The sequence below is a fragment of the Taudactylus pleione genome, unplaced genomic scaffold (genome assembly GCF_031769625.1).
Source record: "Taudactylus pleione unplaced genomic scaffold, aTauple2 ptg000290l, whole genome shotgun sequence".
NCBI lineage: Eukaryota > Metazoa > Chordata > Amphibia > Anura > Myobatrachidae > Taudactylus > Taudactylus pleione.
In genome coordinates, this window is record NW_028284692.1 from 2,167,300 (window position 1) to 2,193,218 (window position 25,919).

Below are 25,919 nucleotides of genomic sequence, written 5' to 3' on the forward strand. Positions count from 1 at the left end.
ATGCATTGTTGTTTTCTATTAAACATTTTTAAAATGTTCCTTAAATGACCTTCAATTTTTCGGTGATTAGCTAAATTCTTTTTCTACAATTTTAGTAGCTCTACAGGAGGTTTTCATTTTACTAAAAGTAGCTCACACCTCAATTAAGGTTGGCGACCACTGTTCTAGCACTACTACTTTTATCTGACATTATAGGATAGGAGACAAAAAGTGAACTTGTATAGAATCGAATCATTGGAAAAGTGAAATACAACAATGAAAATACACCACGGAATACAATAAAATACAAATGAAAGCACCCTCTATAACATCCCTTTGGGTAGCAGATATTATAGCCATGGCTGTGTGTCTTTGCCTGCGTCCACGAAGGTTGCGTCATGGTCCCTTGACTTGGCCCTGTACACTGTAAGCTTGTGGTTGTTTTGTGAGACCATGAGGACCACTTCCAGTAGACCCCCATATATCCACCAGGAGCTGAAAGACTTCTGGATGTAGAGACCACTCACCTGCATGCACATTGTGACGGCTGAGGAGATCCGCTTACCAACTGACAATCCCGGGGATGAACACTGCAGAGATGGCTGGGAAATGGCTTTGGGCCCATGTGAGAATGCGGGACACTTCTGCCATCGCTGACCGACTTCGAGTGCCTCCTTGGTGATTGAGGTAGGCCACTGCCGTGGCGTTGTTGTACTGTACTTGTACTGGCCTGCTCTGAATAATATCCTGAGCCAGAGAGAGGGCGTTGTAGACGGCTCGGAGTTCCAGTACGTTGAATGGTAAGATCGCCTCGGCTGGAATCCAGCATCCTTGGAAACAGTGCTGGCCGTCACTGCGTCCCACCCGCGGAGGCTTGCGTCCGTGGTGAAGAGTGCCCAGTCCGGGATCCAAAAGGGGCGACCCTTGTTTAAGTGTGACATCTGTAGCCACCAGGATAGGGACAGACGAACCTCCGGAAAGAGGCCCATCGTCTAGGATCTGAGCAGATGGGGTAGCCCATTCCACCTGGAGAGGATCAGGTGTTGTAGGGGCCTGGAGTGGAACTGAGCAAACTCCACCATGTCAAAGGTGGACACCATGGATCCCAAGGTCTGCATTGCAGAGTGAATTGACACTCGGCGACTGTGGAGTAACCTGCGCACTCGGTGCTGTAGTGCAGATATTTTGTCTGCTGTCAGGAAGATTCTCTGAGCCTGAGAGTCCAGGAAGGCTCCCAGATGTGCCATTCTTTGAGAAGGGGTCAAGGAACACTTTTTCCAGTTGATCAGCCAACCGTGCGTTTGTAGAAAGGCAATGATTACTTGTAGATGGTGGTGAAGAATCTCTGTGGAGCTTGCTAAGAGCACGAGTTGTCCAAGTATGGGAGTATGGGACGACGAAGATAGGCCCCCATAACTGCCATGATCTTGGTAAAGACCCGAAGAGCTGTAGAAAGCCCGAAAGGCAGTGCTTGAAATTGGTAGTGTTGCTGTAAGACAGCAAACCGGAGATACTGCTGATGAGATGGCGCTATAGGTACATGTAGGTAAGTGTCCTGAATGTCCGGAGACACCATAAAGTCCCCTGGCTCCATAGCCAGGACAATAGAGCTTAGGGTTTCCATACGAAACCTGGGCACCCTGATAAACTTGTTCAGAGACCTGAGGATAGGCCGATGAGACCCTTTGGGCTTTTAACCAAGAAAAGGGTAGAATAATAACCTGTCCCTCGCTGTTATGAGGGGACCAGAATTATTACCCCCGAGAGCAAGGACTGAATGGCCTTCTGGAGGACAAGGGCTTTGCTTGGGTCCGATGGTAGTCCTGTGCAAAATAACTGCTGGGGGAGCCGCCTCAGGAAAGAGGGGGCGTAATCATGGGAGACCACTTCTTCTGTGGTGGTCTGACGCCAGAACTTGGCAAACTGAAGTCAGCCTCCCACCCTGGGAGCCCCCCGGGAGAGACCCACCCTGTCAGGCTGAAGGCTTATCCTCAGATTTGATAGGTGGACATCTAATAACCCAGGCCTGTTTGGTCTTAGGCTTGGAGGCCTTTGTGGATGCCGACTGCTGTGGAAAGGACTGACCTTAGCTTTCCCCTGAGGATGAAAGGACCGAAAGGATGACATCCAATGCTTCGTAGTAGATGCAGAGGGCAAGAACGCAGTCTTAGAAACTGCCAAGGTAGTCACAATCTTGTCCAATTCTGGGCCAAACAGGATCTCCCCAGAGTAAGGCAGAGACTCCAAAGCCTTTTTAGAGTCCAAGTCTGCCTTCCATGAGTGAAGCCAAATGATATGGTGGGCTACCACGGAAGTAGCAGACGCCTTGGAAGCTAGGAGACCAGTATACAAAGCCACTTCTCCTAAATAGGAGGCTGCATCCCTAATGTGAGAGATGTAGGACAGCTGTTCCCCCGAAGCATCAGAGGAAAATGCATCTTCTAGGGCCTCTGCCCAACTCTCAATGGTTTTTGCCACCCAGGCCGTAGCCCTGGGAGGACAAGTAACAGCTCCTGTAAGAGAGTATACAGACTTCAGGCAAGCTTCAATCTTTCTATCCGTAGTCTCCTTTAAGGTGGTTGCTGTATAGATAGGTAAGGTAGCGTTATTAACCAGGCGTGTCACGTGGGAATTCACTGCAGGGGGAACTTCCCATTTAGTGCAATCAGTATCTGGAAGAGGGTAAAAAGAAATCAAGCTTTTAGGCAGCTGAAAACTTTTATTTGGCATATTCCATGCTTCACTCATTAGATCAGATAGCTGATCAGAGTGAGGAAACTCTGGCAAAACTACCTTCTGTCACTTAAAGGGCGGAATTCAATTGATTACGCGTTCCGGATCTCCCGTCTAAAGTGACAGGAGATCGCGAGCCACTATTCAATTGATGCCGTTTTTCACGCTGATCGCGCCCATAGAGGTTAGGTTTAGCCACATAAAGCAGCTAAACCCGACCAAAGTGCTGGGCGCGACAGCGAAAAGTGATGTTTGGGCGCCCAAACAGGTCACTTTTCGCACATTTCAGCTCTCATGCACCTGGGGCACTTTTGCCTTAGGAGTGGGTTCTACCTTTCTATTTGAAGAATAGATTTTACAGCTTTCACAAGTGCAGGTATATTCAATTTAGAGGGGAGCTCTTCCTCTCCCAAGCGAGAGTCAGAGTTAGAGAGGTCTGTGTCTTCTGCCTCCCCAGATGATAACTCAGAATCTGATAGCTGGGTGGACTGGGAAGATAACACAGCACACTTAGTAGGTTTAAAGGTCTCTCCTTTTGCAACATTTGTTGAAAGGCTGTAGAGGTAGCCGCCAGACCCTGCACTGAGGTAGAAAGTACATCTACCCATGGGGAGGCAAAGGAACTGTATGGAGTACCTACTGTGGCCATCCCATAGGGGGAGCTACCACAGGGAATGCTAGGTGGTCCGGGGGGTCCTGAGGAGAGGATGCAGGGGCTGATGGGCCAGATGCCGTATAACAAGATGCACAAAGACCATCTTGAATGAGTTCCTCTGAAGCTATGCCTGCTAAACAGGACTTACAAGAAACCAGAGTGGGAGCAGCAGGCTGCTTGTTATTATTGCCTTTGCTAGACATAGCTGCAAGGTTAATATAGCACACAATCTGGCACAGAGCAGTGAGAAACCCAGATATCTGTACAATATGGCATAGTGTAGCGCGCAACAGATATACAGTATATGATAGTCCTCACAAATACAGGTAGATGTGAGGTACAGTGAACCCCCTATACCTCAGTATTCCAGGGTTATAATGAATGAAATGGAAAGGTATAAGCTGACAGTTGAGAAAAATAGGGCAGAGGGTGAGGGAGGAGCAGCTCAGGGACAGCAAGACCACAGTGGAATGGCGCCCTGAGCTGGGGGAGGGGCCGCAGGTAGAGGACCTTCTCCCCTATGCTGACATCAGCCACCGGGTCCCTGGTCTTAGCTGTCCCCTGTGCCAGTATATGTTATGCCCTGGTGGTCTAGTGGAGTCCCGGATGAACCGGTGTCCACATCAGCGCCTCTGGTCTATCTCCTGAGACCGGAGGTAAGATTGCGCATAGAGGCAAATCCCTGCGAATGTGGTTCCGCCTTACCTGTCCCCTTGAGTCCAGGCTGCAGTCTGGGGTCCGAGGAGCCCTGCTAGCTAGGTCCCCCCGGAGCCCCGCCAAGATCACCTAGCCGATGTCTGGAGTCGCGGAGGGGTGATGGAGCAGCAGTGCAGACATCCAGGGGACTATCTAACACTGCTTGCTCTGTAGTTAAAATGGAACATAAAAATAAATCATAAAATAAAGCTCGGGCTGCTTAAAAGCAGCCCTACTGTTCTGACGGTGATCCAGCTCCTGCTGGACACCAACGAAACAGAGTTGCCTTCAGGCTGTGGGCGGGGTATAGGGGGAAGGGCCGGAGCATGCCAAGATAGAAAAAAGCTTTGCTGTTGGTGTTCGGTCCCCCAAGTACCACCTACACCCCATTGTCTCCCTGTGGAGCTCTGTGGATCCTGAAGAAGAAATTATATTTTGAGCACAAGCTCCTCCTCCTAATGACACAATCTAGCAACTTTTTTTAGTTTATTTAAAACAAAGTTAAGAATGAATATGCATCATCACTAAGAAGCACCATATTTCTGGGGCACTAAGAACCAACTGATGTACTCCAGGCTATGAATATAGAGGGGGAGGAGATAAGACTTCATTGACCTAATCTCCAAAGACAGCATTGTTCTTATGAGAACATTTTTCCAGCCATTTGGCAATAGGAAGTAGCCGGTGGGGGCAGTATAATATATTGCAATAATGAAAAATTCTTATATTGATTTCAATGATTTGAACTAGATTATCAATTTTGAATTAAATATATCTATAATTTTTAAAGACTGTTGGTGATATTACCCACTTGCTGGTTTGACAAAGATATAATCGTGTCCAGCAATGCACGCTGAGATACAGTGCAGATCTGCACTCTCTACTTAAGCTTTTTGAAATTTTCCCGTTCTCCAAACCGCACCCTGCCTCTAAAAGATGTGCTTGTCACAGTAACGTAAGCAAAGCACAATTCTGATTTGGCCGTCAGACCCCTGGAGCAGTATAGTGCTGGATAGCATGTAAAACAAAGCCTGGTAGAGTGCCCATGAAATTGATCCTGGGGAGATCACTGGACAGAATATTTGTCTGTGATACATTATTATTCACCCATTTGAAAAGGCCTGCACTTGATGAGGTACATACCTCTTGAAAATTTTAAGCAGAAGGAACATGTTGAGTAAGTAAATCTGTAGATGTTATATGTACGGTTCTATTATACGCTGTTATAGAAAGGATGGGTAAAGTCCAGCAGCCAGGTAACCAAAGTGCTTAGAAAAAAGGACTGCTGGCACATAACTCTTCTGAGGAATGTCTACCGTGATAAAGCCCCTACTGATTTAGGGACTTCTCATAATGACTCCTGAATCCTACACAATATTCCCCCACCTGTTCTACTGTAGATATACTGTAGAGCATTACACCAACCCAACAGTCTAAACACTGAATACCTTTATAATACAATAGTTACACTAGTTGCCGACATAGAACATTACACCTAATCAACAGAGGGGTAATTCAGAGAGGAGGACGCAGGTAAAGCATCAGGCTCTCTGTGCATGCCTCCCAATGTCAATCGATGCAGATTAAAATTTCATTGAGATCTATGTAATTTCGATGGCAGTTTCTGGGCGGTAACTGGGGAAGTGGCTCACAGTCGCAAGCGTGTCGGTATCTGTGAGTGCATCTAAAGACGCAGTTGCACTGACACCGGCGCATAGGCAGGTGCAATGTCCGATGGTGCACCGATCATGCGTCTTTATTCGCACAACGGCAGATTCGCGTCACAGCTAGTGGACATCACAATAGGACGCCCTTTGGCCGTGGCATCAGCACAAAGAGTCGTAGTCTCTATTGCAACTGTGTCCACCTCTGAATCCCCCCATCATGTGAAGGTCAACACTGATCATGGATCACAAAACAATTCAGTTACACAAGATGCAGAAACAGATCACTACACCTACCCAACATAATGGGAACACTGTACATGCTCATAATACAATACTAGATACAGACGTAGGACAAATAAAAGGAACATTGTAACTGAATTGGTTTTAATTTAATCATGTACAGTGGATGTAGACATAGGGGCTGATTCAGCAAGGAATGCAGTTCCTAATACGCACACAATCGGACGATTGTGGGGTACTGCGCATGCATCGCAGTGTGCGAACTAGCCATTGCAATCTGAACTGCGATCGCAGTGACTACACAGACCCATCGCAGAATGATTGACTGGAAGTGCTGTTTGTGGGTGGTGACGGGGGGAGGGGTGGTCGGCCGAACGCAGGCGTGCCAGTGCGTTTGAACGTCGATGCAGGGGCGTCCATAAATGATCCACTGCCATGCCCTATGCAATCTGAGGCCTGATAGCGTGCGTGGAAGTTAGCAGTTTCTGAGTAAGGTGAGAGCTTGTGCAAGTTTGTGTGAGGCTGCGATGGAACTCAATTGTATGGATGTTCTCGCAGTCTTGCTAAACATTACGGTCAAATGTGGGCGTCCTTGTGCAGCGGCGACATTGCGATCGCAATGGATTAGCATACTATCGCAGTTGAACTGCATTCGCAGTTGCGTTCCGTAGTGAATCAGGCCCTCAGTACCGAATGGAATTGCAAAGCTGCATGCCAGCAGCTTTGAAATTCTGTCCTTGCAGGTATGGTAATCACGCCTCCTGCTGCATTACAACACAGCATCGGATAATCTATGTGAACATCGGCCGTCTAAGTGACCCACGGGGTCACGCAAGCCGGCCGCCACAGATGAGAGAAAAAGACCACCCTTAACGGTGACGGAATGCCTCAGTTTTGGGAAACTGAGGCCATTGCCACCCTCTCCAGTCCACAAACGGCAGCAGACTGTCAATCACTGAAAGTCTGCTGCCGATCTGCGTGCAATCATATAGGACCTTTACTGTACATGCACAGTACAGGTCAGGTGCCTGCGCAGATTCCCGTCCATCGTGCACTGCTAAATAAGGGCCATAGTACACTACACCTACTCAATATATTAGGAAGATTGTAGATGATAGGAATACAATTCTGATACACCAGACGCAGATATAGTACACTTCTACATATACTACTACACACATATATAGGCCTATACATTGCACACCTCCCCCCCCACACACATATACACACATACCCGGAGCTAAAAGGAAGAGACTGGCGGCCACTGCACTGCAGGAAGTGGGAACAGAGAGGGAGCTGCTGTGCATCTATTCACTCGTCCGAGTTGCCGTGATTGTTTCACCGAAACACAATCCTCCCATGACAATGCTAAAAGTCAATGTGGTCATATGAGATTGCATTGTCAATGCCCATTCTACGCCAAGAAACGCCCTATTTCACAGAAAAACAGATCTGGCCAAGTTGTGTCTCACTCAGAATAATATGGACATAAGCAAAATTGCATAAATTCACATCTGCACATGCGCTGTATGCAAAAACCCACCATTTGTGTCAGTTAAGAGAGATCTGTGCGACTCAAACACATCCCCATAATGTGAACACTGGACATGATTATAATACAATTCTGTTACTCTAGATCAGGGGTGGGGAAACTTTTTTCTGCCGTGGGCCATCCTGATATATATAACATTATTTGCTGGCCTGGTGAAGGCCCTCCGTGTGATGTCACATGGGGGCGGGGCACAATCGTGATTACAGCAATGCCCGGAGCATCCACAGGGCAGCGCTGTGACCGTCTGAAGCATCCTAAGGATGCTCCAGGCAGCACTGCTGCATAGATTCTGGCTGCAGGGTGCCATTTTAGGCCCCCTGCTAGCCAGATGAGGCTAGCACAAAAAAGCTCAGAGGGCCAGACCAAATGATTACGCGGGCCTTATACGGCACTAGATGTAGTCACTACACCTACCCAACATAAAGTGGGCGTTTCAATTCAACGCAATGTTGAATAGGTTACGGAGGGAGCTCCAGGAGCTGTTGAATTGACTGTGCTGTTGACCCTACTGAGGGTGCGAGGAGAAATCCGACTAAAGTGCCAGCTGCAAGGCTGTTTTTCAGCTTAGTGCGGTGCTAACAATCTTGCTGTCTGGCAGTTTAGTCAGAGAATTCCAGTTCTCGGGACTAAACACCCAGGATAATTCACGAGAACCAGCATTCCTCCGACTTTACTGCTTCCCAACAAAAGTAAACAGCGCGTTGAATTGAATAGCTCTGAGAATTCCCCATGTTGTTGTTTTTTTGAAAATTGATATTGGAAGATAAACAGGGGACTGGAGAAAAATATATAGAAGCTTAGGCTGGATCACATCTTAACGAGGTTGACTCTACCAGTTAATGTAAGGGGTAATTTACTAAAAGATAGAATTTTGGCCTTTCCTTTAAGTATGTCAACTGTGACTGGATATTTAGGGCAGTATAATCTGATGAGGAGTTGCTAATCCAAACTCCGAAATACTTAAATTTATCCACCCAACTAAGAGGCAAAGTTATTAAAGTGCTATCTGGGCAGGATCCTTTGAAGGGTAAGGATATGTGATTTCTCCCAGTTTGTGGTCAGGCCAGAAAAAAATATGAGATATGGTAAGAACTTACCCTTGTTATCTCTATTTCTACGAAGTCCATAGGGTTCCACAGGATACCTTGGGGTATAGGTGTGACGTCAGTCGCAGGGCACCAAAGAGTTAAGCTTTCAGCCTCCCAGGATGCACTAGGTCCCCCTCCTATACCCCGCCCCCGGGCCAAGGCACCTCAGTTAGTTACCAAGCCATAGGCCGGAGGAGGAGAAGGAAGAGAGAGAACAAAGATCTGGACACATACAAGAATCACATTCTCACCAGAGGGAGACGGAAAACCGGTGACCAGAGCAAAGCCCATCTGCAGCACAGGTGCGACAGGGCGGGAGTCCTGTGGAACCCTATGGACTTCGTAGAAATAGAGATAACAAGGGTAAGTTCTTACCATATCTCATATTTTCTACTTCAGGGTCCATAGGGTATCCACAGGATACCTTGGGGATGTCCCAAAGCAGTATCCTTTAAGGGTGGGAACGCTCCTGTGCAGAAAGGAGAATCCGCCGCCCGAAGGAAGCATCCTGAGAGGCGAAGGTGTCAAACCTGTAATACATCACGAAGGTATGGACAGAAGACCACGTAGCAGCCTTGCAGATCTGAACTGCCGAGGCACCACGTCGAGCTGCCCACGAAGGACCCACAGACCTAGTGGAATGAGCCTTCAGAGAAGGAGGGACCGGTAGGCCTTCATGAAGATAAGCTTCAGAAATAGCCATACGGATCCAGGCTGCCAAAGTTTGCTTTGAAGCAGGCCAACCCTTTTTACGGAAGCCATAGAGGACAAACAAAGCGTCCAACTTCCTAAACGAAGAAGTGCGGTCAACATAAGTCCTTAAGGCCCGCACAACATCCAAAGAGGCCTTACCCACGGAAAGACCCGGTGAGTTAAAGGCCGGAACAACTATTTCCTCGTTAACATGAAACTGGGAAACAACTTTGGGAAGAAACTCGGGCCGAGTGCGGAGCACTGCCCTGTTCCCATGAAAAACCAAGAAAGGGGGTCTACAAGAAAGAGCCCCTAACTCAGAAACACGTCTGGCCGAAGCAATGGCCAGAAGGAAAACAGTCTTAGCTGTCAGCCATTTAATATCCACTGAGCCCAGTGGTTCAAACGGCGGTCTTTGGAGAGCCCTCAGGACCACAGCCAAATCCCAAGGCGCCACAGGTGGAACAAAGGGCGGCTGAATACGGAGAACACCTTGCATAAAGGTGCGCACATCCGGGATTGTAGCAATCCTACGGTGAAACCAGACAGATAGGGCCGAAACCTGTACCTTCAAAGAAGCAAGGCGAAGCCCATGATCTAGTCCCGCTTGCAGGAAGGCGAGAATCCGAGACAGACGAAACTCCCGCGGTGCATAACCTCTCGGTCAACACCACTGGAAGAACGTATGCCACACGCGATGGTATATCCTCGCGGAAGACGGTTTCCGAGCTCGTAACATGGTACGCACCACAGAGCTGGAAAACCCCCGGGACCTCAGCATGGCCGTCTCAACAGCCACGCCGTCAAAGACAGCCGAGTCAGGTCCGGGTGAAGGCAAGGACCCTGAGAGAGAAGGTCCGGTCGTAGCGGCAACCGCAGAGGACTGTCCACGGACAGACCCTGAAGGTCTGAGAACCAGTGCCGTCTGGGCCACGCGGGAGCTATCAACAGGAGCGTCCCTCCTTCCTGTTTGAATTTCCGGATTACCCGTGGAAGAAGGGAGACCGGAGGGAACAGGTATGCGAACCGGAACGTCCACCGGACGGACAGAGCATCCACCAGAGACGCCCCTTCGTCTCTTGTGCGAGACCCGTACACCGGCAACTTGTTGTTGTGCCGGGACGCCATGAGGTCGATTTCTGGAAGACCCCACCTGTCCACCAGTAGTTGAAAAACGTCCGGGTGCAGGGACCATTCCCCTGGATGAACGTCCTGGCGACTTAGAAAGTCCGCCTCCCAATTTAGCACTCCCGGGATGAAGACCGCTGATATGGCCGGAAGATTGCGCTCCGCCCAAACCAGGATCCGAGAGACCTCTACGAGAGCCGCCCGACTGCGAGTTCCTCCTTGCCTGTTTATGTAGGCCACGGTGGTAGCGTTGTCCGACTGGACCTGCACCGGGTGACCCTGGAGAAACCGCTGTGCCTGCAGGAGAGCATTGAAGACCGCACGGAGTTCCAAGATATTTATTGGAAGCTCCGCTTCTGTCGGCGTCCACCTGCCCTGGAACAAGTGTGGACCCGAAACTGCTCCCCAGCCCCGAAGACTGGCGTCCGTTGTCAACAGGACCCAATTTGGAACCCAGAACGGACGTCCCTTGTTGAGGTGGGTCGTCTTTAACCACCACGCAAGGGACAGGCGAACCTCCGGGGTGAGCATAATCGTCTGGAACTTCAGAGACTGAGGCAGCCCGTTCCACTTGGACAGGATCAGGTGCTGCAGAGGTCTGGAGTGAAACTGGGTGTATTCCACCATGTCGAACACCGACACCATGGAGCCCAGTAACCTCATCGCCGAGTGTAAGGACACACGGCGGCTGTGCAGACAACTGCGCACCCTTGACTGTAAAGCAGAGATCTTGTCCTCCATCACGAAGATCCTTTGCTGTCCCGAGTCCAATAAGGCTCCAAGATGCAGAATCCTCCGAGACGGGATTAGAGTGGACTTCTGACAGTTGATTAGCCAGCCGTGCCGTTGCAGCAGTGCAATGGTCAGGTCCAAGTGGTGTAACAGGAGCTCTGGAGATCCTGCCACCAATAACAGGTCGTCGAAGTACGGCAACATGCGGACTCCTTGCAGCCGCAGAGAAGCCGCCATGACCGCCATCACCTTGGTGAAAACACGTGGTGCTGTCGCCAGGCCAAAAGGTAACGCCCGAAACTGGAAGTGGTCGCTGCGGATTGCAAACCGAAGGAACTCTTGATGGCGCAAAAGAATAGGGACATGCAGGTAAGCGTCCTGTATGTCCAATGACACCATGTAGTCCCCAGGTTCCAGCGCCAGAATGATGGACCGTAGGGTCTCCATCCGAAACTTCGGGACCCGCAAAGACTTGCTTTGAGGTTGAGAATCGGACGATATGACCCATTGGGTTTCTGTACCAAAAATAGATTTGAATAGAAACCCTGGCCCCTCTGGAAGAATGAAACAGGCACTATAACTCCAGCCTGGAGCATAGTGTGCAATACCTTCCGCAGCTCCGTAGCCTTGTTCCGGTCTGATGGTAGACCCGTGGTGAAGAATCGAGCCGGGGGTCTGTGCCGGAAGGAGAGGGCGTACCCGTGGGAGACCACCTCCAGAACCCAAGTGTCTGTCGTAGTGAACGACCAACACCGGGAGAACTGCAGCAGGCGGCCTCCCACCCTGGGATCCCCCAAAGGGAGGCCCGGACCGTCAGGCCGCAGGCTTGTCATATGGCTTGGGGGCCGGACGTCTGGTACTCCATGCCTGTTTCCGGGGCTTGACCGATTTCTTAGGGCCAGCCTGTCGAGGAAACGACTGTGGTTTGGGCCTGCCCTGGGCCCTAGATGACCGAAAGGACGATGGTCCAGAACCAGAAGGAGCAGCGGCCGACGGGAGACAAGCAGATTTGGCTGCCGCCAGCGTGGCCACAATCTTATCTAGATCCGGACCGAAGAGAACTTCTCAGGTAAACGGCAACGCTTCCAGACCTTTCTTGGAATCTGCGTCCGCCTTCCAGGATCGCAGCCACAAGGTGCGACGAGCAGCTACCGCTGCTGAAGAAATTCTAGACACCAGAGTACTAATGTCTAGAGCCGCCTCGTTGATGTAGGTGGCCGAATCACGGAGATTGCCAATCAACTCCGCCTGTTCGGCCGGACAGTCGGATTCAAAAGAAGCCTCTAATGAATCCGCCCAGCGCTCCATCGCTCTGGCAACCCAGCAAATGGCCATAGCCGGCCGTGCTGCCCCCCCTGCAAGGGAATAAGCGGACTTCAGGCAGATTTCTACCTTGCGGTCCGTAGCATCCTTAAGGGAGGACATGGATGGCATCGGCAATGTGGCACTACGGACAAGACGGGTCACGTGAGAATCCACCTGTGGAGGGGATTCCCACTTAGCAAAATAATTATCCGCGAACGGATAAGCCACCGCCAGGCGTCTCTGCGGCTGGTATCTTTTGCCAGGTTGTTTCCACGCCTCCTCTAAATGGTCCACCAACTGACCCGAAAGAGGAAAGACTGTGGCATCGCCCTTCACATCTTTGAAAAAGGCATACTTAGATTTAGCCGCTGGGGGAACTTCGTCCTCAATCACCAAGGCTGTGCGGACCGCCCGAATAAGTCCAGGAATATATACTTTGGACTTAGCATCAGCGTCCTTAGTATGGAGAGGTTCCTGATTGTAAGGATCCAGAATCTCCCCATCATCAGACGTCCCTTCGTCATCCTCATAAGGAGCGGACAGAGACGCCACCGGCCTTTTATGAGGCCGCATCACAGACTCCCCTTGCAACACATCCGACAAGTGCTGTACAGAACTCGTCAGGGAGTTAACCCACGCTGGCTCCTGAGAACCCGGGAGCGGGGAAATAGGGAGACTGTGGGGTACCACCAATTGTCGTGGGAACCCCTGCATGGGTGACGACACCACAGACTGCTGGGACAAACCCATCGGAGTAAACGCGGGCTGCGGAGCTAACTGGCCCACTAAAGCTGTTAACGCCTGAGCGAAACAAGCCCAGGGCGGCTCCTGTACCGGTGCTGTAACCGTAATAGGCCGCGCCATGGACAAACACTGCCGGCAAAGGCCCTCCGCGCTACCCTCCCCCTCCGCTAACGGTACTTTGCACGTGGTACACTGTAGCCGGAGGGGAAAATCACTTTCAGACATGATGGCACCACGTATGTGACCTCTCTCACCAATTAAGTATTAAATAGGCGAGAGACCACCCTGCAGCACCGCACTGCAAGGGCTTTAGCAGAAAGAACAGGGACAGTAATAAAGCTGACAGTTTTGAGAAGATAAAGTTACAGGCAGCAGCGCTAGCACAGTCACATACAATGCAGAGAAATAACAATTCCTGCACTAACAGCGCTGATCACTCAACTACACAGACACAGGGCCTGGTAGGACACAGCGCTGCATACACAGACCTGAGCCACAGCGGAGGAGAGGTATGCGGGGGGACCCAGACCACGATGCTTCCTTCCAGGCTTCCAGCAGCGTTCACCATGCGTTGCAGAGAAGATGGCCGCCGAGGAGCAGAGAGAAGCTGGCCTGGGGGAGGAGCGCTGACACAGGACCAGTCAGCACAGTGCAGAGAGGGCTGTGTGCAGCGGGGGAGGCGCCGGCTGTGAGACAGGGAAGGCGCGCTCCCCTGGCATGCATTTAACCCCTGGGACGCCGCAGCGCTACCGCTCTGCTGCGGTCCGCTGTCCCAGGGGGTAGTGGAAAGCGCAGGTTCAGTACCTGGCTCCACGCTGCAGCCAGTCCCCAGGGAGCCCCCTGCCTGGGGACTTAGGACCATGTGACCAGCGGGGACCCACCGCGGGACCCCGCTGCTTACCTTTGTCCCCCTTGGATCCGGCCATGGTCCGGAACATCTGGGGTCACCGCTAGCTGTGACCCCAGATGCTCACCAGCATCCCCGGATCGGTACCGGCGTTCTGGTACCGGCAGGGGTGTAGGGAAGACAGCATGGACGTCAGGACTGACTGTCCATGCTGTACATCCAGATGTGCAGCCACAGCTGCACTGAAGAAAGCTTCAGGGGCTCTTCTAGCCCCCACTCCGACAGGTGCACCCGACGCCGGCCGGGCACCAAACTAAACTGAGGTGCCTTGGCCCGGGGGCGGGGTATAGGAGGGGGACCTAGTGCATCCTGGGAGGCTGAAAGCTTAACTCTTTGGTGCCCTGCGACTGACGTCACACCTATACCCCAAGGTATCCTGTGGATACCCTATGGACCCTGAAGTAGAAATTGCAAATGTTGGCATCAGCTGAAGGACAACCGGCATAGATGTAGAATAATCAATGAAAAAAGCAACAAGTCGTCAGCATATAGAGCTACCTTATCTTCTCTACCCCCAATCCTAAGGACCTGATTCAGACCCGGTCGCTAAGGGGTGATCGCTCGCTGCCGGGCGATTGTTGCTCAGTGCGCATGCATATAATTTGCAGTGCGTGTGCGCAAGCCAGTCTCAGCATTGGGGAATCGTGCGCTCGTAGCACACAGACTGCCCGCTACTTTGAGTGACATATAGTGCTGTTTGTGCGTGGTAACAGGGGAAGGTGCCTGTAAACGGGGGAGTGGTGTTGCGAACGCAGGCGTGTCAGGCACACAAAACGCTGTTTAAAGGGCGTGCATAATAAGCAAAGTAGCGTCATTGTACACGTCACCTGCATGTATTTCAGCTGGCACTGATCGCAGTAATTACGGCAGGATAAGGCTACCTCAAGGGCTGCGAGCAGCTCCGATGGCTCTCGATGTTGGCGATTAATCATACAAATCCAGGAGATGACGTGTGTTGCGATGGGAAAGGGGGCGTCTTTATACACTTGCGATCGCTCAGTGCCGTAGCTCGCTAAGACATAGTGGGAGTCCTTACGCCATGCAGTGCGAGCATTTTATTTAAATATCTGGCACCTTTTTGCCAGCGAGCGGCCACATCTTGCGAGCAGGTCTGAATGAACTCCTAAATCCACTAATGCCTGGTTACTTGCTCTATCTTACTCTATTCCCAAATCTGAATCAGTCCCATAGTACACTACACCTACCCAACATAATGGGAGCATTGTACAAGATCAAAATACAATTTACTAGATGAAAATCTTTGACATGATCATTAGTTTTCCTGCTAGGCTGTTTTAGCGGGACGCTGTGCCCTGCCCGATTTTGTTTTAGCGGGCGCCGTGCCCTGCCCGATTTCAAAAGGGCAGATTGCGTACTGCCCTTTTGGCATCGCCCCACCAAAATAACCTGCCGGGTGTTGCGGGCCGCAGTGTCCCACGGGTGGGAAAAATAGTGGTTAAGCGATCACCACCGGTGAATAGATGCCAAGCGCATGCGCCCGGCATCTATTCAAAGAGACAGGAAAACCTGGGGTCAGTCCGGCCTTTCCGTAAGTGCCGGGCACGCCCCCCGAATGATAGAAAGGGGCCGTGTCTTAAAGACACGCCCATTTTCTAGTGGCCTTTCCCCCTTTTTTTGGAAATCCGACTAATGTAGCGGGCACGAGGCTGTTTTCCGGCTTAGTGCGGCGGTAACAGCCTCGCGACCGGCACTTTAGTCGGAGAATGCCGGTTCTTGCGACTGAACACCCAGGTTAAGTCGCGAGAACCAGCATTCTCAGACTTAACTGCTTCCCGTCGGAGTAAACATCACGGTGAATTGAATAACTGCGGGAGTTCCCTCCCGATGCTATTCAATTCTCCCATAATGTCTTTGTAATCAATATTTGCAGTTTTTCCTTCAGGGATTAATACAAAAGATGCTTGGACTACTAACTCGTGAGCAAGCCACATCAAGGCTACTTAACCTACAGTAACTCTGAAAGGTTGCAAGTAACATGAGCAGCAACTTTTTGAAATTTAGGGGTAAATTTACTAAGAATCGAGTTTGGTCGAGTTGTGTTTTTTTTTTTAACTCGATTTGCATCGCCAAAACTCGTGTGAGTTGTTTTTTTTTTGGTTTGCAAATTTACTAAGAAGCGAGTTTAGCTTAAAGTGAACTTTTCGATGGTGAAGCAAATCGAGATTTCTCCCCCGAGTTGCAAGTGAAGAAGACATAACTCATCTGAGATGCAAGTGAAGATGAGATTACTCACCCGAGATTGCAGTGCAACATGCATCAGCTTGCGGCCCGGACTTTAGAGTCCGGGCCGCAAGCCAATCAGCTGCGGCTTCCATTAGCGGACGCTCATTGGCTGGGACCCACGTGGAGGAGCCGCTCATTGGCTAAGCTCACGTGGGTCCCAGCCAAAGAGTGGCCGCTAATGGAAGCCGCCGCTGATTGGCTGGCGGGCCGGACTGGCCTGACTAGCGGTGAGGACTGATGCTGCGGCTGGAGGCTTCGGTGAAAGGGCTAGAAAGGGTCCAGGGCTGGTTTTAAGTATACGGGGAACCTGACGTCAATTTTTTTCTACGTATATTTAAAACCAGCTCTGTCCCTGCTGCCTGGGGCTGGTTCTTAATTTACAGTGGAACCCTTCACATTTTTTTCCCTGTAAATTCAAGAACCAGGACAGGCTGGCAAGTCCGGGGCTGGTTAGTCTTTTTTTTTTGGGGGGGGGGATGGGGGGGCTCAAGTCATTTTTTTTTCCACAAAATTCAATAAAAACTAACAAGTAAAAATAGAAAAAAAGAAATGATTTGTGTATGTTTTAGTAAAACTCGATGATCTCGAGGTGAGTGTTTAAAACATCAATTTGGCAGTGAGTTTGCAGGCATCTCACCCGAGATTCTAATCTCGATTCTTGGTAAATTTGCGAGACGTATTTTTTAGGTGAAATGTACTTCAGATTTTGGCCGATGGTGATAAGATTCGAGTTTGCTAACTCGCCCGAGTTTTACGAGTGAGATTAGAGAAATCTCTCTGTAACTCACCCGACTTTGCCTTTAGTAAATTTGTGAGATGAAAAACATGTCTAAACTCACCCGATTGTCACCTCGACCAAACTCGAATCTCAATAAATGTACCCCTTAGTATTTGTTTTGGTGCACCATCTACTGGACTGACGTGTGTACTGCAACTTCCCGTGTCAAGATAAGATGCCTGAGTAAGGCTTAATGTATAGTTGGATTTTTCTGCAAAATAGATCTTGAGATATATATAGATATCTATGGATTTCTATATGCATACATATATAACGGTTTGCGTTCAGGGTGTGCAATATATGTATACACTAGCTGAAGTACCCGGCGTTGCCTGGGTTTAAATCTTCAAGTTAGTAAGTTATGCATCCCAGACCAATTGCCATCCCTCTGTGAAGTATTCATCCAAAAACCATCCAGTGGAAAGCACAGAATACGCTCCCCGGGTCAAAGTTCTGCCCAAGATACACCAACAGGAGGTCCGACTGGGACCTAATTTTCAAGCTATTAAGTTAGGCATCCCAGACCAATTGCCACCCCTCTGAAGTTTTCATTCAAATCCATCCAGAGGAAAGCCCAGAACGGGCTCCCCGGGTCAAAGTTCTGCCCAGTGTACACCAATGGGAGGTCCGACTGGGACCTCAACCCATAGTATGTCTGATCTAATGTTACCACTCTGTGAAGTTTTTGTGCAAATCCATCCAGTAGAAGGCTCAGAACAGGCTACCTGGGTCAAAGTTCTGCCCAGTGCACACCAACGGGAGGTCCGACTAGGACCCTAACCCCCCTAAAACCTGGCCAGGATCCAACTGGACCACCTTGTGTTGGATTCATCCCAATCGGTGCAGGGGTGCTAGAAATCATAACCGGACAGACGAACAGACCACTGAATATATATATATATATGTCATTTTGGACTTGAGGACCTTGTGCATATCCCGATAAAACATTTTTTGTCTCCATAGTTCATAAACAGTCCCTTAAAATATATTTATCCTCAAAGAATTCTATTTATATACATCTAGTCATTTTTGGCTTGAGAAACCCGCACATTGCACGTGCCGATAGTCAAGCATCTGTTTTTTCCTTTATTGCTCCTCACCCTGTCACATCGAGATAATACATACCTCAGTTTCTTTATAGATGACTAAGCTATACAATATTGAAAACGCAATCCAAATTCATCCCGTAATTATTTGTGTGATGCCGGAGCGAACAAACATTTTTTTGTCTCCATAGTTCATACGCAGTCCCAAGGAGGATTTAGTTTGCATAGCTTTGTACATTTTTATGATAAACATTTATATTTTTGTTACAATTGGAGTCACAAATTGCACAAAATATAATTATCAACTCAGTTATTATGTAAATGGTAAAATTAAAAGTGTGGGAAATAACTTTGAATACAATCATTGCCACATCAATCTAGTTTTCTGAAATATCAGTTTCTTGGGGCGATTAAATTGTTAGTTTCAGAGATGGACGCTTTTGCAGCAGTCGCTGTGAGGTTATGCCAATGACGCAGGAGGTGTCTAGTGTAAAAAGACGCTTACTGACAGCATCACAGGTCCTAGGGCTGCATCCGAAGATGCAGCATTAGATCTACAATGCGACCATTGGTCACAACAACGGCCATCTCAGTGAGCCGAAGGCTACTCAGAATGACCACCTCATCTACGCTGCCGATGACAGTAAATCTGCGTTGAAAGGGCACTGTTAGAGATGTCGCAAGATGAGATCTGCACATGCGCAGTCTGGCTTCTGCGCATGAACATCGGAATTCTGTACATCTCTAAATTAGGCCATATGGTTGAATGATTATTTAATTGATCTAATAATGTTATTATTTATTTATTAACAGTTTCTTATATAGCGCAGCAAATTCCGTTGCGCTTTTCAATTTGAATCAAGATTAACATTATACTGGGTTGTAAAAGACATACATACATGACATACATAAGGGTAAGAGAGCCCTGCTCGCAAGCTTACAATCTATAGAATGTTATCTGATGTTTCTCCTCAAAATTAAGTTGTGCACCAATCAGTGACTAATGGACCCTTGTAGGCCTTTGCAAAACAACATGTTGTCCACTATCTCAGGGCTTGACAAATTTTTGGAAAATCTAGGAGCCAGATTAAAAAGTTAGGAGCCAGACTATTATCCGCTACCAAAATATATAAAATCTATAGAACACCAACCATGCCCCTTCAATGTGGTCCTCAGGCTTCCCCACATTCCATTAGTTTGTGATACATGCCCATCTCCGGTGTCCGATTCATAGTATGCCAATTTAGCCTGCACCACCACAGTGCCCACAATACATAGTATGCCCCACTGCAGTGTCCCCAATACATAGTCTGCACCACCACAGTTCCCACAATACATAGTATGCCCCAACACAGTGCCCCCAATACATAGTATGCCCCACCACAGTGCCCCCAATACATAGTCTGCGCCACCACAGTTCCCACAATACATAGTATGCCTCAATGTGGCAATGTTTATAATTTAATGTGTACAGGGAGGCAAGGCTGTTGTCCCTGCATCTACTGCCTGGGATATGATCTGAGACACCAGCAGAATGATAGGTGGGCAAGTATCTGACTAACTTGTAGCTGAGCAGCTGCAGGAACACTAGGGTGGAGATCATGTGGAGCTAATCATGGTGAAGCTGTCTGACAAGGTCTATCAAGAAGCCCTGGTCCACTCTGCCCTCGTTGTTGCTGGCAAGTGTACATTTGTGCTCTGCAGGAAGAGCCCATGGAGTACGACCAGCCCGGACAGCCAAACCAGCCTACGCTGCCCAGCAAGTGATGAAGAGCACCCAGCAGCATGTCAGAGTGACAGTGACACAGCGGCCCTTCTCCCCGGGGTTGCTTCTGTGTGTCTTTAGCCAGGGGGGGTTACTGCAGCTGTAGTGTTAGTGTCCATAGTCCTGGGGTCTATTCCCACTGCTGGCAAGATTCATCTTATGCTGCATAAAAATGGTAATGTGCCGCAGGTCCTTTATCTTGCTCACCGGCGTGCTGTGCACTCTCACCCGCTAGCTGCAGTGACGCTGTGGAGCTCTTCAGTGCAATGACACTGCCACCAAGGCTCCAGGGTTGCTGGTGATCTGAGCCGCTGGCCAGTGAAGTGCTGAGGGACTATCAATGCATGGCTCCCTGTTTGTTAAGGTGCATACACACTAGACGATATGCCCCCTGAGCGATATCGTCTAGTGTGTCCCCGGCAGGCTGTGCTCAATGTCGTTCATGACATTGAGCACAGCCGCTGAACGATATCATTAGCGATATCGTTCAGCGCCGGGCTCTCTCACCCATTCCCTGACATGCAGCAACCTGACGAGGTCGTCAGGTTGGCCTGCATGTCAGCGCGATGAACGATGATGACGAACGACCCGCGGGAATGCGCGTCGTCATCGTTCATCTTTTTTGTGTTAAAAATGGACGATAAAGTGGACGACTGAACGATAACGTTATCGTTCAGTCGTTCACTTTAATCGCCCAGTGTGTACGCACCATTACTGTCATCACTGACAGGCCTTCGGTCTCTGCAAATCCGGTTGCCAGGTGTAAAATCTTACTCGCCATGGCGTCCTGCCGACTGTGATTTGTCGAGCCATGCACTGACATATGGCACTACACTACACCTGATCACTAAATGGCATTGTAATTAATTTCTATAATACTGCATAATCTGATCACTAGACATAACCATAACACAATTCTATTAAACGCTCTACAGACACAAGGCTCTGACTAACATGATCTGTCCACGGAAAATTATCATACAATTCTCATTTAAGTATGTTATGCTTTATACCAGGGATGGGGAACCTTAGGCCCGGGGACCATATAAGGCCCAGGAATCATTTGTTCTGGCTCTCTGAGCTTTTTGCTGCTAGCCTCATCTGGCCTAGAATGGCACCCTGCAGCCAGAATCTATGCAGCAGTACCACCTGGAGCATCCTTAGGACACTTCAGACGGTCACACCGCTGTCCTTACAGCTCCCCGGAGCATCCTGAGGATGTTCCGGGCATTGCTGTAATCACCGACGATTGTAGCCCCCGTCTGACATCACACGGAGAGGGAGCGTGGTCTGCACCGGGGCCCACAAATAATGTTATACATATCAATATGGCCCTCGGCAGAAAAAAAAGTTCCCCACCTCTGCTTTATACAGACTTTAGACTCTACCAAACATGACATAAAAACTTTACATGATCTTAATAAAAGTTTTATAAACACACTAAACGGACACCGTAACACTACACCAGTGCACATGATCACGACCGGCGTAATTTAACCACTAAACAATATTCTGATAAAACTGCAGACAATACCATATATCATCACGGTAAATTAACATATTGCATTGTTATTACAATATAAACAGATATGAAATGGAACACTTCCCAAAATTATCTATTCGCTAAGCTTCATGATTACAATAATGTTACACTACAGTGTTCCCACTAGAAAGCAGGCAGGGCACTGGGGTTGCCGGCCTAAGGAGTGCGTGCTCCCGAAAAGGGGGCGTGGCCAATCAGGGAGGGGGCATGTCATTTACGGAGGTGCTGGGCTTCTCCTAAGCTCTCCCCTCACGGTGAATAGATGTCATGTGCACGTGCACAGCGTCTAAACACCGGGCGGTGACCGGTCACCAAACTTTTCCCACTCGCCGGACATCGTGTGGGGAAGGTTCAGGGCAGACTGTTTTAGCGGGGTGCCGCTAAAATCGCAGGTCGCATTTTACCTTTTAAAAATTGGGCAGGGTGCGGTGCCTTTCTAAAAAAGCATAGTGGGAACACTACACTATATACATACATACATACATATGTCCTCAGTATGACATGAACACTGCAGATTCTATTATACTCTTTTCAAACGATATACTAGGTATGGCCATTGATCATCGATGATTCATAATTATCAATTGCTTATGGCCAATGTTGAATGCTTTTACCATCGATGAGGGAGAATCAGATTATTTCCCTCCATCGATGGTACAGTATCTGAGTGTTTTTGTTTTTTTTACAAGGTACTGGGACACGGAACATAGCTCCTCCCCCGGTACCCGCGAAGCCCCGGTCCCAAGTACTGATTGGCCCACGGGCCAGTCAGTCAAAGAACAGGGATGACCATCGGTTGGTGATACCATCGATAGTTGGTAACCATCAATGGTAACTTACTATATCGCCATAGATTGTAATACCACTGATGGCCATCCCTACGACATACTGAACACCAACTGAAGAAGACATTACCATCATGCACAATAGTTATGGACCTTAGGCTGGGTACACAGAGCAATATTATTTCGATATGTACTTTCCAGGTAAATTGGCACAGTGTGCACACCCATTTGTGCACTTCAGTGGGTTGTATGTGACATCTTCTGGTAGGCCATTCTGCACGTTCAATCAGAAGATATCATATACGACCCCATGCTTCTGGATGCACCCACTGAACGATATATCGCCCACCCAATCTGCCAAGTTATTATGAAGAGGAAGCACTATATATTGAAATGAATCTACTTATCACTTAAAGAAGGGGTAGCCAGACTTTCAAAGTCAGTATTCTATTCTAAAGACAAAATAGCCAATTACTAGGCTTATGCAGACACAGAATTCTCCCCAATCAGCTCATCTCTGATCTATGCCACCCAGGGCAAAGGTGCAGAAGACACGTACGCTACATGTCTGTCCAACAAATGACCACAATACTAGTGGACGTCTAATGGAAGCAACATAAACAACCTATGTGCCTGTCTCACCGAAGTGCCATCTTGCCAGGAATAGAGATCAGAGCTGAACTAATTGAAAAAGGTTCTACACTCATTTCTTTCATCAGTTTCTCACTTCTGTGTTTGCAAAACTTGCTAGGGTGGGTGTCAAGTGCTGGGCTGGTCATTTCACATTGATAATTACCTGCCCAGCTATGATTAATGTCTAATGGCAATGCCATCAAATGGTGACCTTAGTGGTATTGTGGAAAATAAATTTTTTAACTAATGTGCTCTGCATAATAATAATAGTAAAAGTTACTTCCGAATCTTTGCGGCCCCCTGGTTACGCTACGTAAGTAGCGTAACCAGGAAATACTATTCGGCCCCTTGCGGGCACGGTGGCTCACTTCGCTCGTCACATGGATTTATTCCCCTGCCATGCCAACTTCGATGGTAGGGAATGACATTGGATGGTAGGGAATGATGTTGGACACTGGCTCATCTTTACGCTAATGTCCAAAGTCATTCCCTACCATCCAAGTGGGCATGTAGGGGGGAATAAATCCAAGTGGCGAGCTAAGCAAGCCACCGTGCCCGCAGCGTGGCAAGCCCGCAAGGGGCCGAATGGTATTTCCTCAAGTTTACGCTACTTGCGTATCTTCACTGAATAGTGAAGATACGTAAGTAGCGTAACCAGGGGGCCGTAAAGATACGGAAGTATCTAGTAAAATAGTAGTGCAGACAATAGTGGTTACAGGATGAAAGTTGCACTTTAATAGGTGGACATATACAGGTTGCTAGGTAAAAGGTGTAAAACTATATAGTATCATAAATAGCATATGGGACCAGTATGTCGAATACAGACACCTCTATGTGCAGCTGCTGTAAAGAAGGTATTGGTGTCAGGGAGTGGTGGCCTCCTGCTGGGCCTAGTGCCAGGCTGGTCAGCGGCTGCACGTGTAATGGCCACTTATTATTGTCAAATTAATGTTTTACCGTGAGTGGCCCCCAGGGGTCCATCCAACTTCAGACCAGATGGCGCCCAGGCGGTCCTCGCACCACCCCAGTCCTGACCCCGCCCACTTCCCCAGCTCAATCCGGCTCGGACCGGTTCCCGCCAGCCTGGGCGCGGGGCACTGCGCGTGACTCACGCCTCCCGCTGACGTCAGTCGTCTAGTGCCGTGTTTTTTTTACGTACGTGTAGTGCTGAGGCTTCTCGGGCTGCGCCTGGAGCGCTCCGCCGGCCGCTGCTGCCGGAGATGCAGAGGAAGCGGACGGGGAGCTTGGGACAGGGCCCTTAGACATCCTGGAGTCTCCCTCCTCCGTTCCTTTTATTGCTGGGTCTACGCGGAACGCCGCGGTGGGGGGCGAGCGCGCTTGCGCCGACGCCATGAAAGGAAATGAGAGAAGTGCTTCCGAGGCACAAAGGATGCGGCGCGCTGTACGCGGAGGGGCCGCTAGAGGGCGCGGCGACGGCATAGTCCGATGCCGAGCTACGAAACCAGAGAGAAGCCAATAACCATCCCCCTCCCCCCATCATCCGAGTACTTTGTGTGCCGCACTGCACCCTGGGAGCTGTAGTCTGTCTTCATGCTTCAGTTTTTGCTGGCGGTGTGTTATATAGCTGGGGGAGAGGAGTGAAATACGGCAGGAACAGTTCCCCGTGCCCCTGGCTGGTAGTAGAAATGCTATTGATGCGGTGCGAGCACTTCTCACTCCCATATTGAATAATGGATACTTCTGAAATGATGCCTTGTACATGGACCAGTGATCCCTATGTTTAGTGTCTTCAGCACTGACGATCTCAAGGGGTTATTTCATGAGCTGATTTTTGTCAAAATCTGTTGTTGTTTTGTGACAGGATTTAAAGCAAAAGTTTTCGAAATCTGGCTTGTTGGGTTGTATTATAGCAGCCAGGGGCGTTTCGACAGAGGAGGGGGCCCGTGTGCAGTCTCCAACAGGGGCCCCCTACTCTACGTCCGGCAGCGCCCTGAACTGTCCACGGCTAGTGCCGCACTTACTCTGGGCACTAGAGTGTGCCCGTAGTCTATATCGCATGCACAAGTCACTGGGGAAATGGCCGTGGTGGCCATTTTCCCTGTACTGTGAATGCGCAAATAATGGGAAAATGGCTGTGGCAGCCGTTTTACAGTGACCCCCGCACACGCGCCGACATGGGTTTCCGGAGAGGTTAAGTATACTACGGGTGCAGGGGCCCATGTGCCCCGCACACCCCGCACCTATTATAGATGCGGCATAGATCGTGCCTCATTACACAGGTGATGCAGGAAGCACTGACGAGATGTATGAACATGGTTTTTTTTTGTTTTTTTTTACATGTGCTGAGGCTTTTTGGGCTGCTCCTGGAACTTTCCGCCAAACATCTCATTTGCCGGAGTGGGAGAGTGAAAACTCCCCCCTCCGGCGATTCCTGTCTGAGCACACAGTGCATCAGCCTAGTGCTGATGTGTTGTGTCTCCCTTCCTTGCTGGCTCCAATGGGCATGCATGGGATCTCGCAAAAATCATGAGATCTCATGAAGTGTTGTCCCTGATGTGGTGATAGGGCAATGATAGCTGCAGCTGTCGGAATAGTCAGTGCCCCTGATTGTTCATACATAGCCCAGCACATCAGCACTGCTATCTTGTAGATAGCAGTGCCGATAATGACGGGATACCACTCCTCGCCCATATCGGCAGTTCATACATCTTCCTCTAGACACACTGGAAGTGGTATTGGCACTTTTCTACTCCAGGGTCCTTAGGGATACCTTGGGGTATAGGCACCACACAGTTAAAGCTGTCATCCCAGGATGCACCTGGCCCCCTCCTATACCCCGCTCACAGGCCAAGGCACCTCAGTATCGGTAGGTGCCCGGCCGGAGTCGGGTCTCTTCACTGGGGGGCTGTATTACACAGCCCCTGAAGAACTTTAAGAGTGGTAGCACGGACAGTCCAGCGGACGTCCGTGCTACGGCTCCGACACCCTCGCCGGTAGCGATCCGGAGAACTTGGGCTCTTGGGGGTTCCAGCTAGCGGAACCCCC

At 49.4% G+C, this 25,919-nt stretch overlaps 1 protein-coding gene across 2 annotated transcripts in view; it reads right to left on the reverse strand.

The window, feature by feature from the left end:
- The window catches only part of UNK (unk zinc finger), a 99,074-nt gene extending 74,776 nt beyond the window's left edge, over positions 1 to 24,298 (reverse strand). Inside the window, exon 1 of one of the 2 annotated variants that reach the window (XM_088482538.1) lies at positions 24,073 to 24,298. In XM_088482538.1, the coding sequence (XP_088338664.1) occupies positions 24,073 to 24,266 (194 nt within the window). In that variant the 5' untranslated portion in view covers positions 24,267 to 24,298. The remainder of the gene's footprint in view (positions 1 to 24,072) is intronic. The other variant, XM_088482536.1, reaches the window with a different exon arrangement.
- Between the last annotated feature and the right edge of the window lie 1,621 nt (positions 24,299 to 25,919).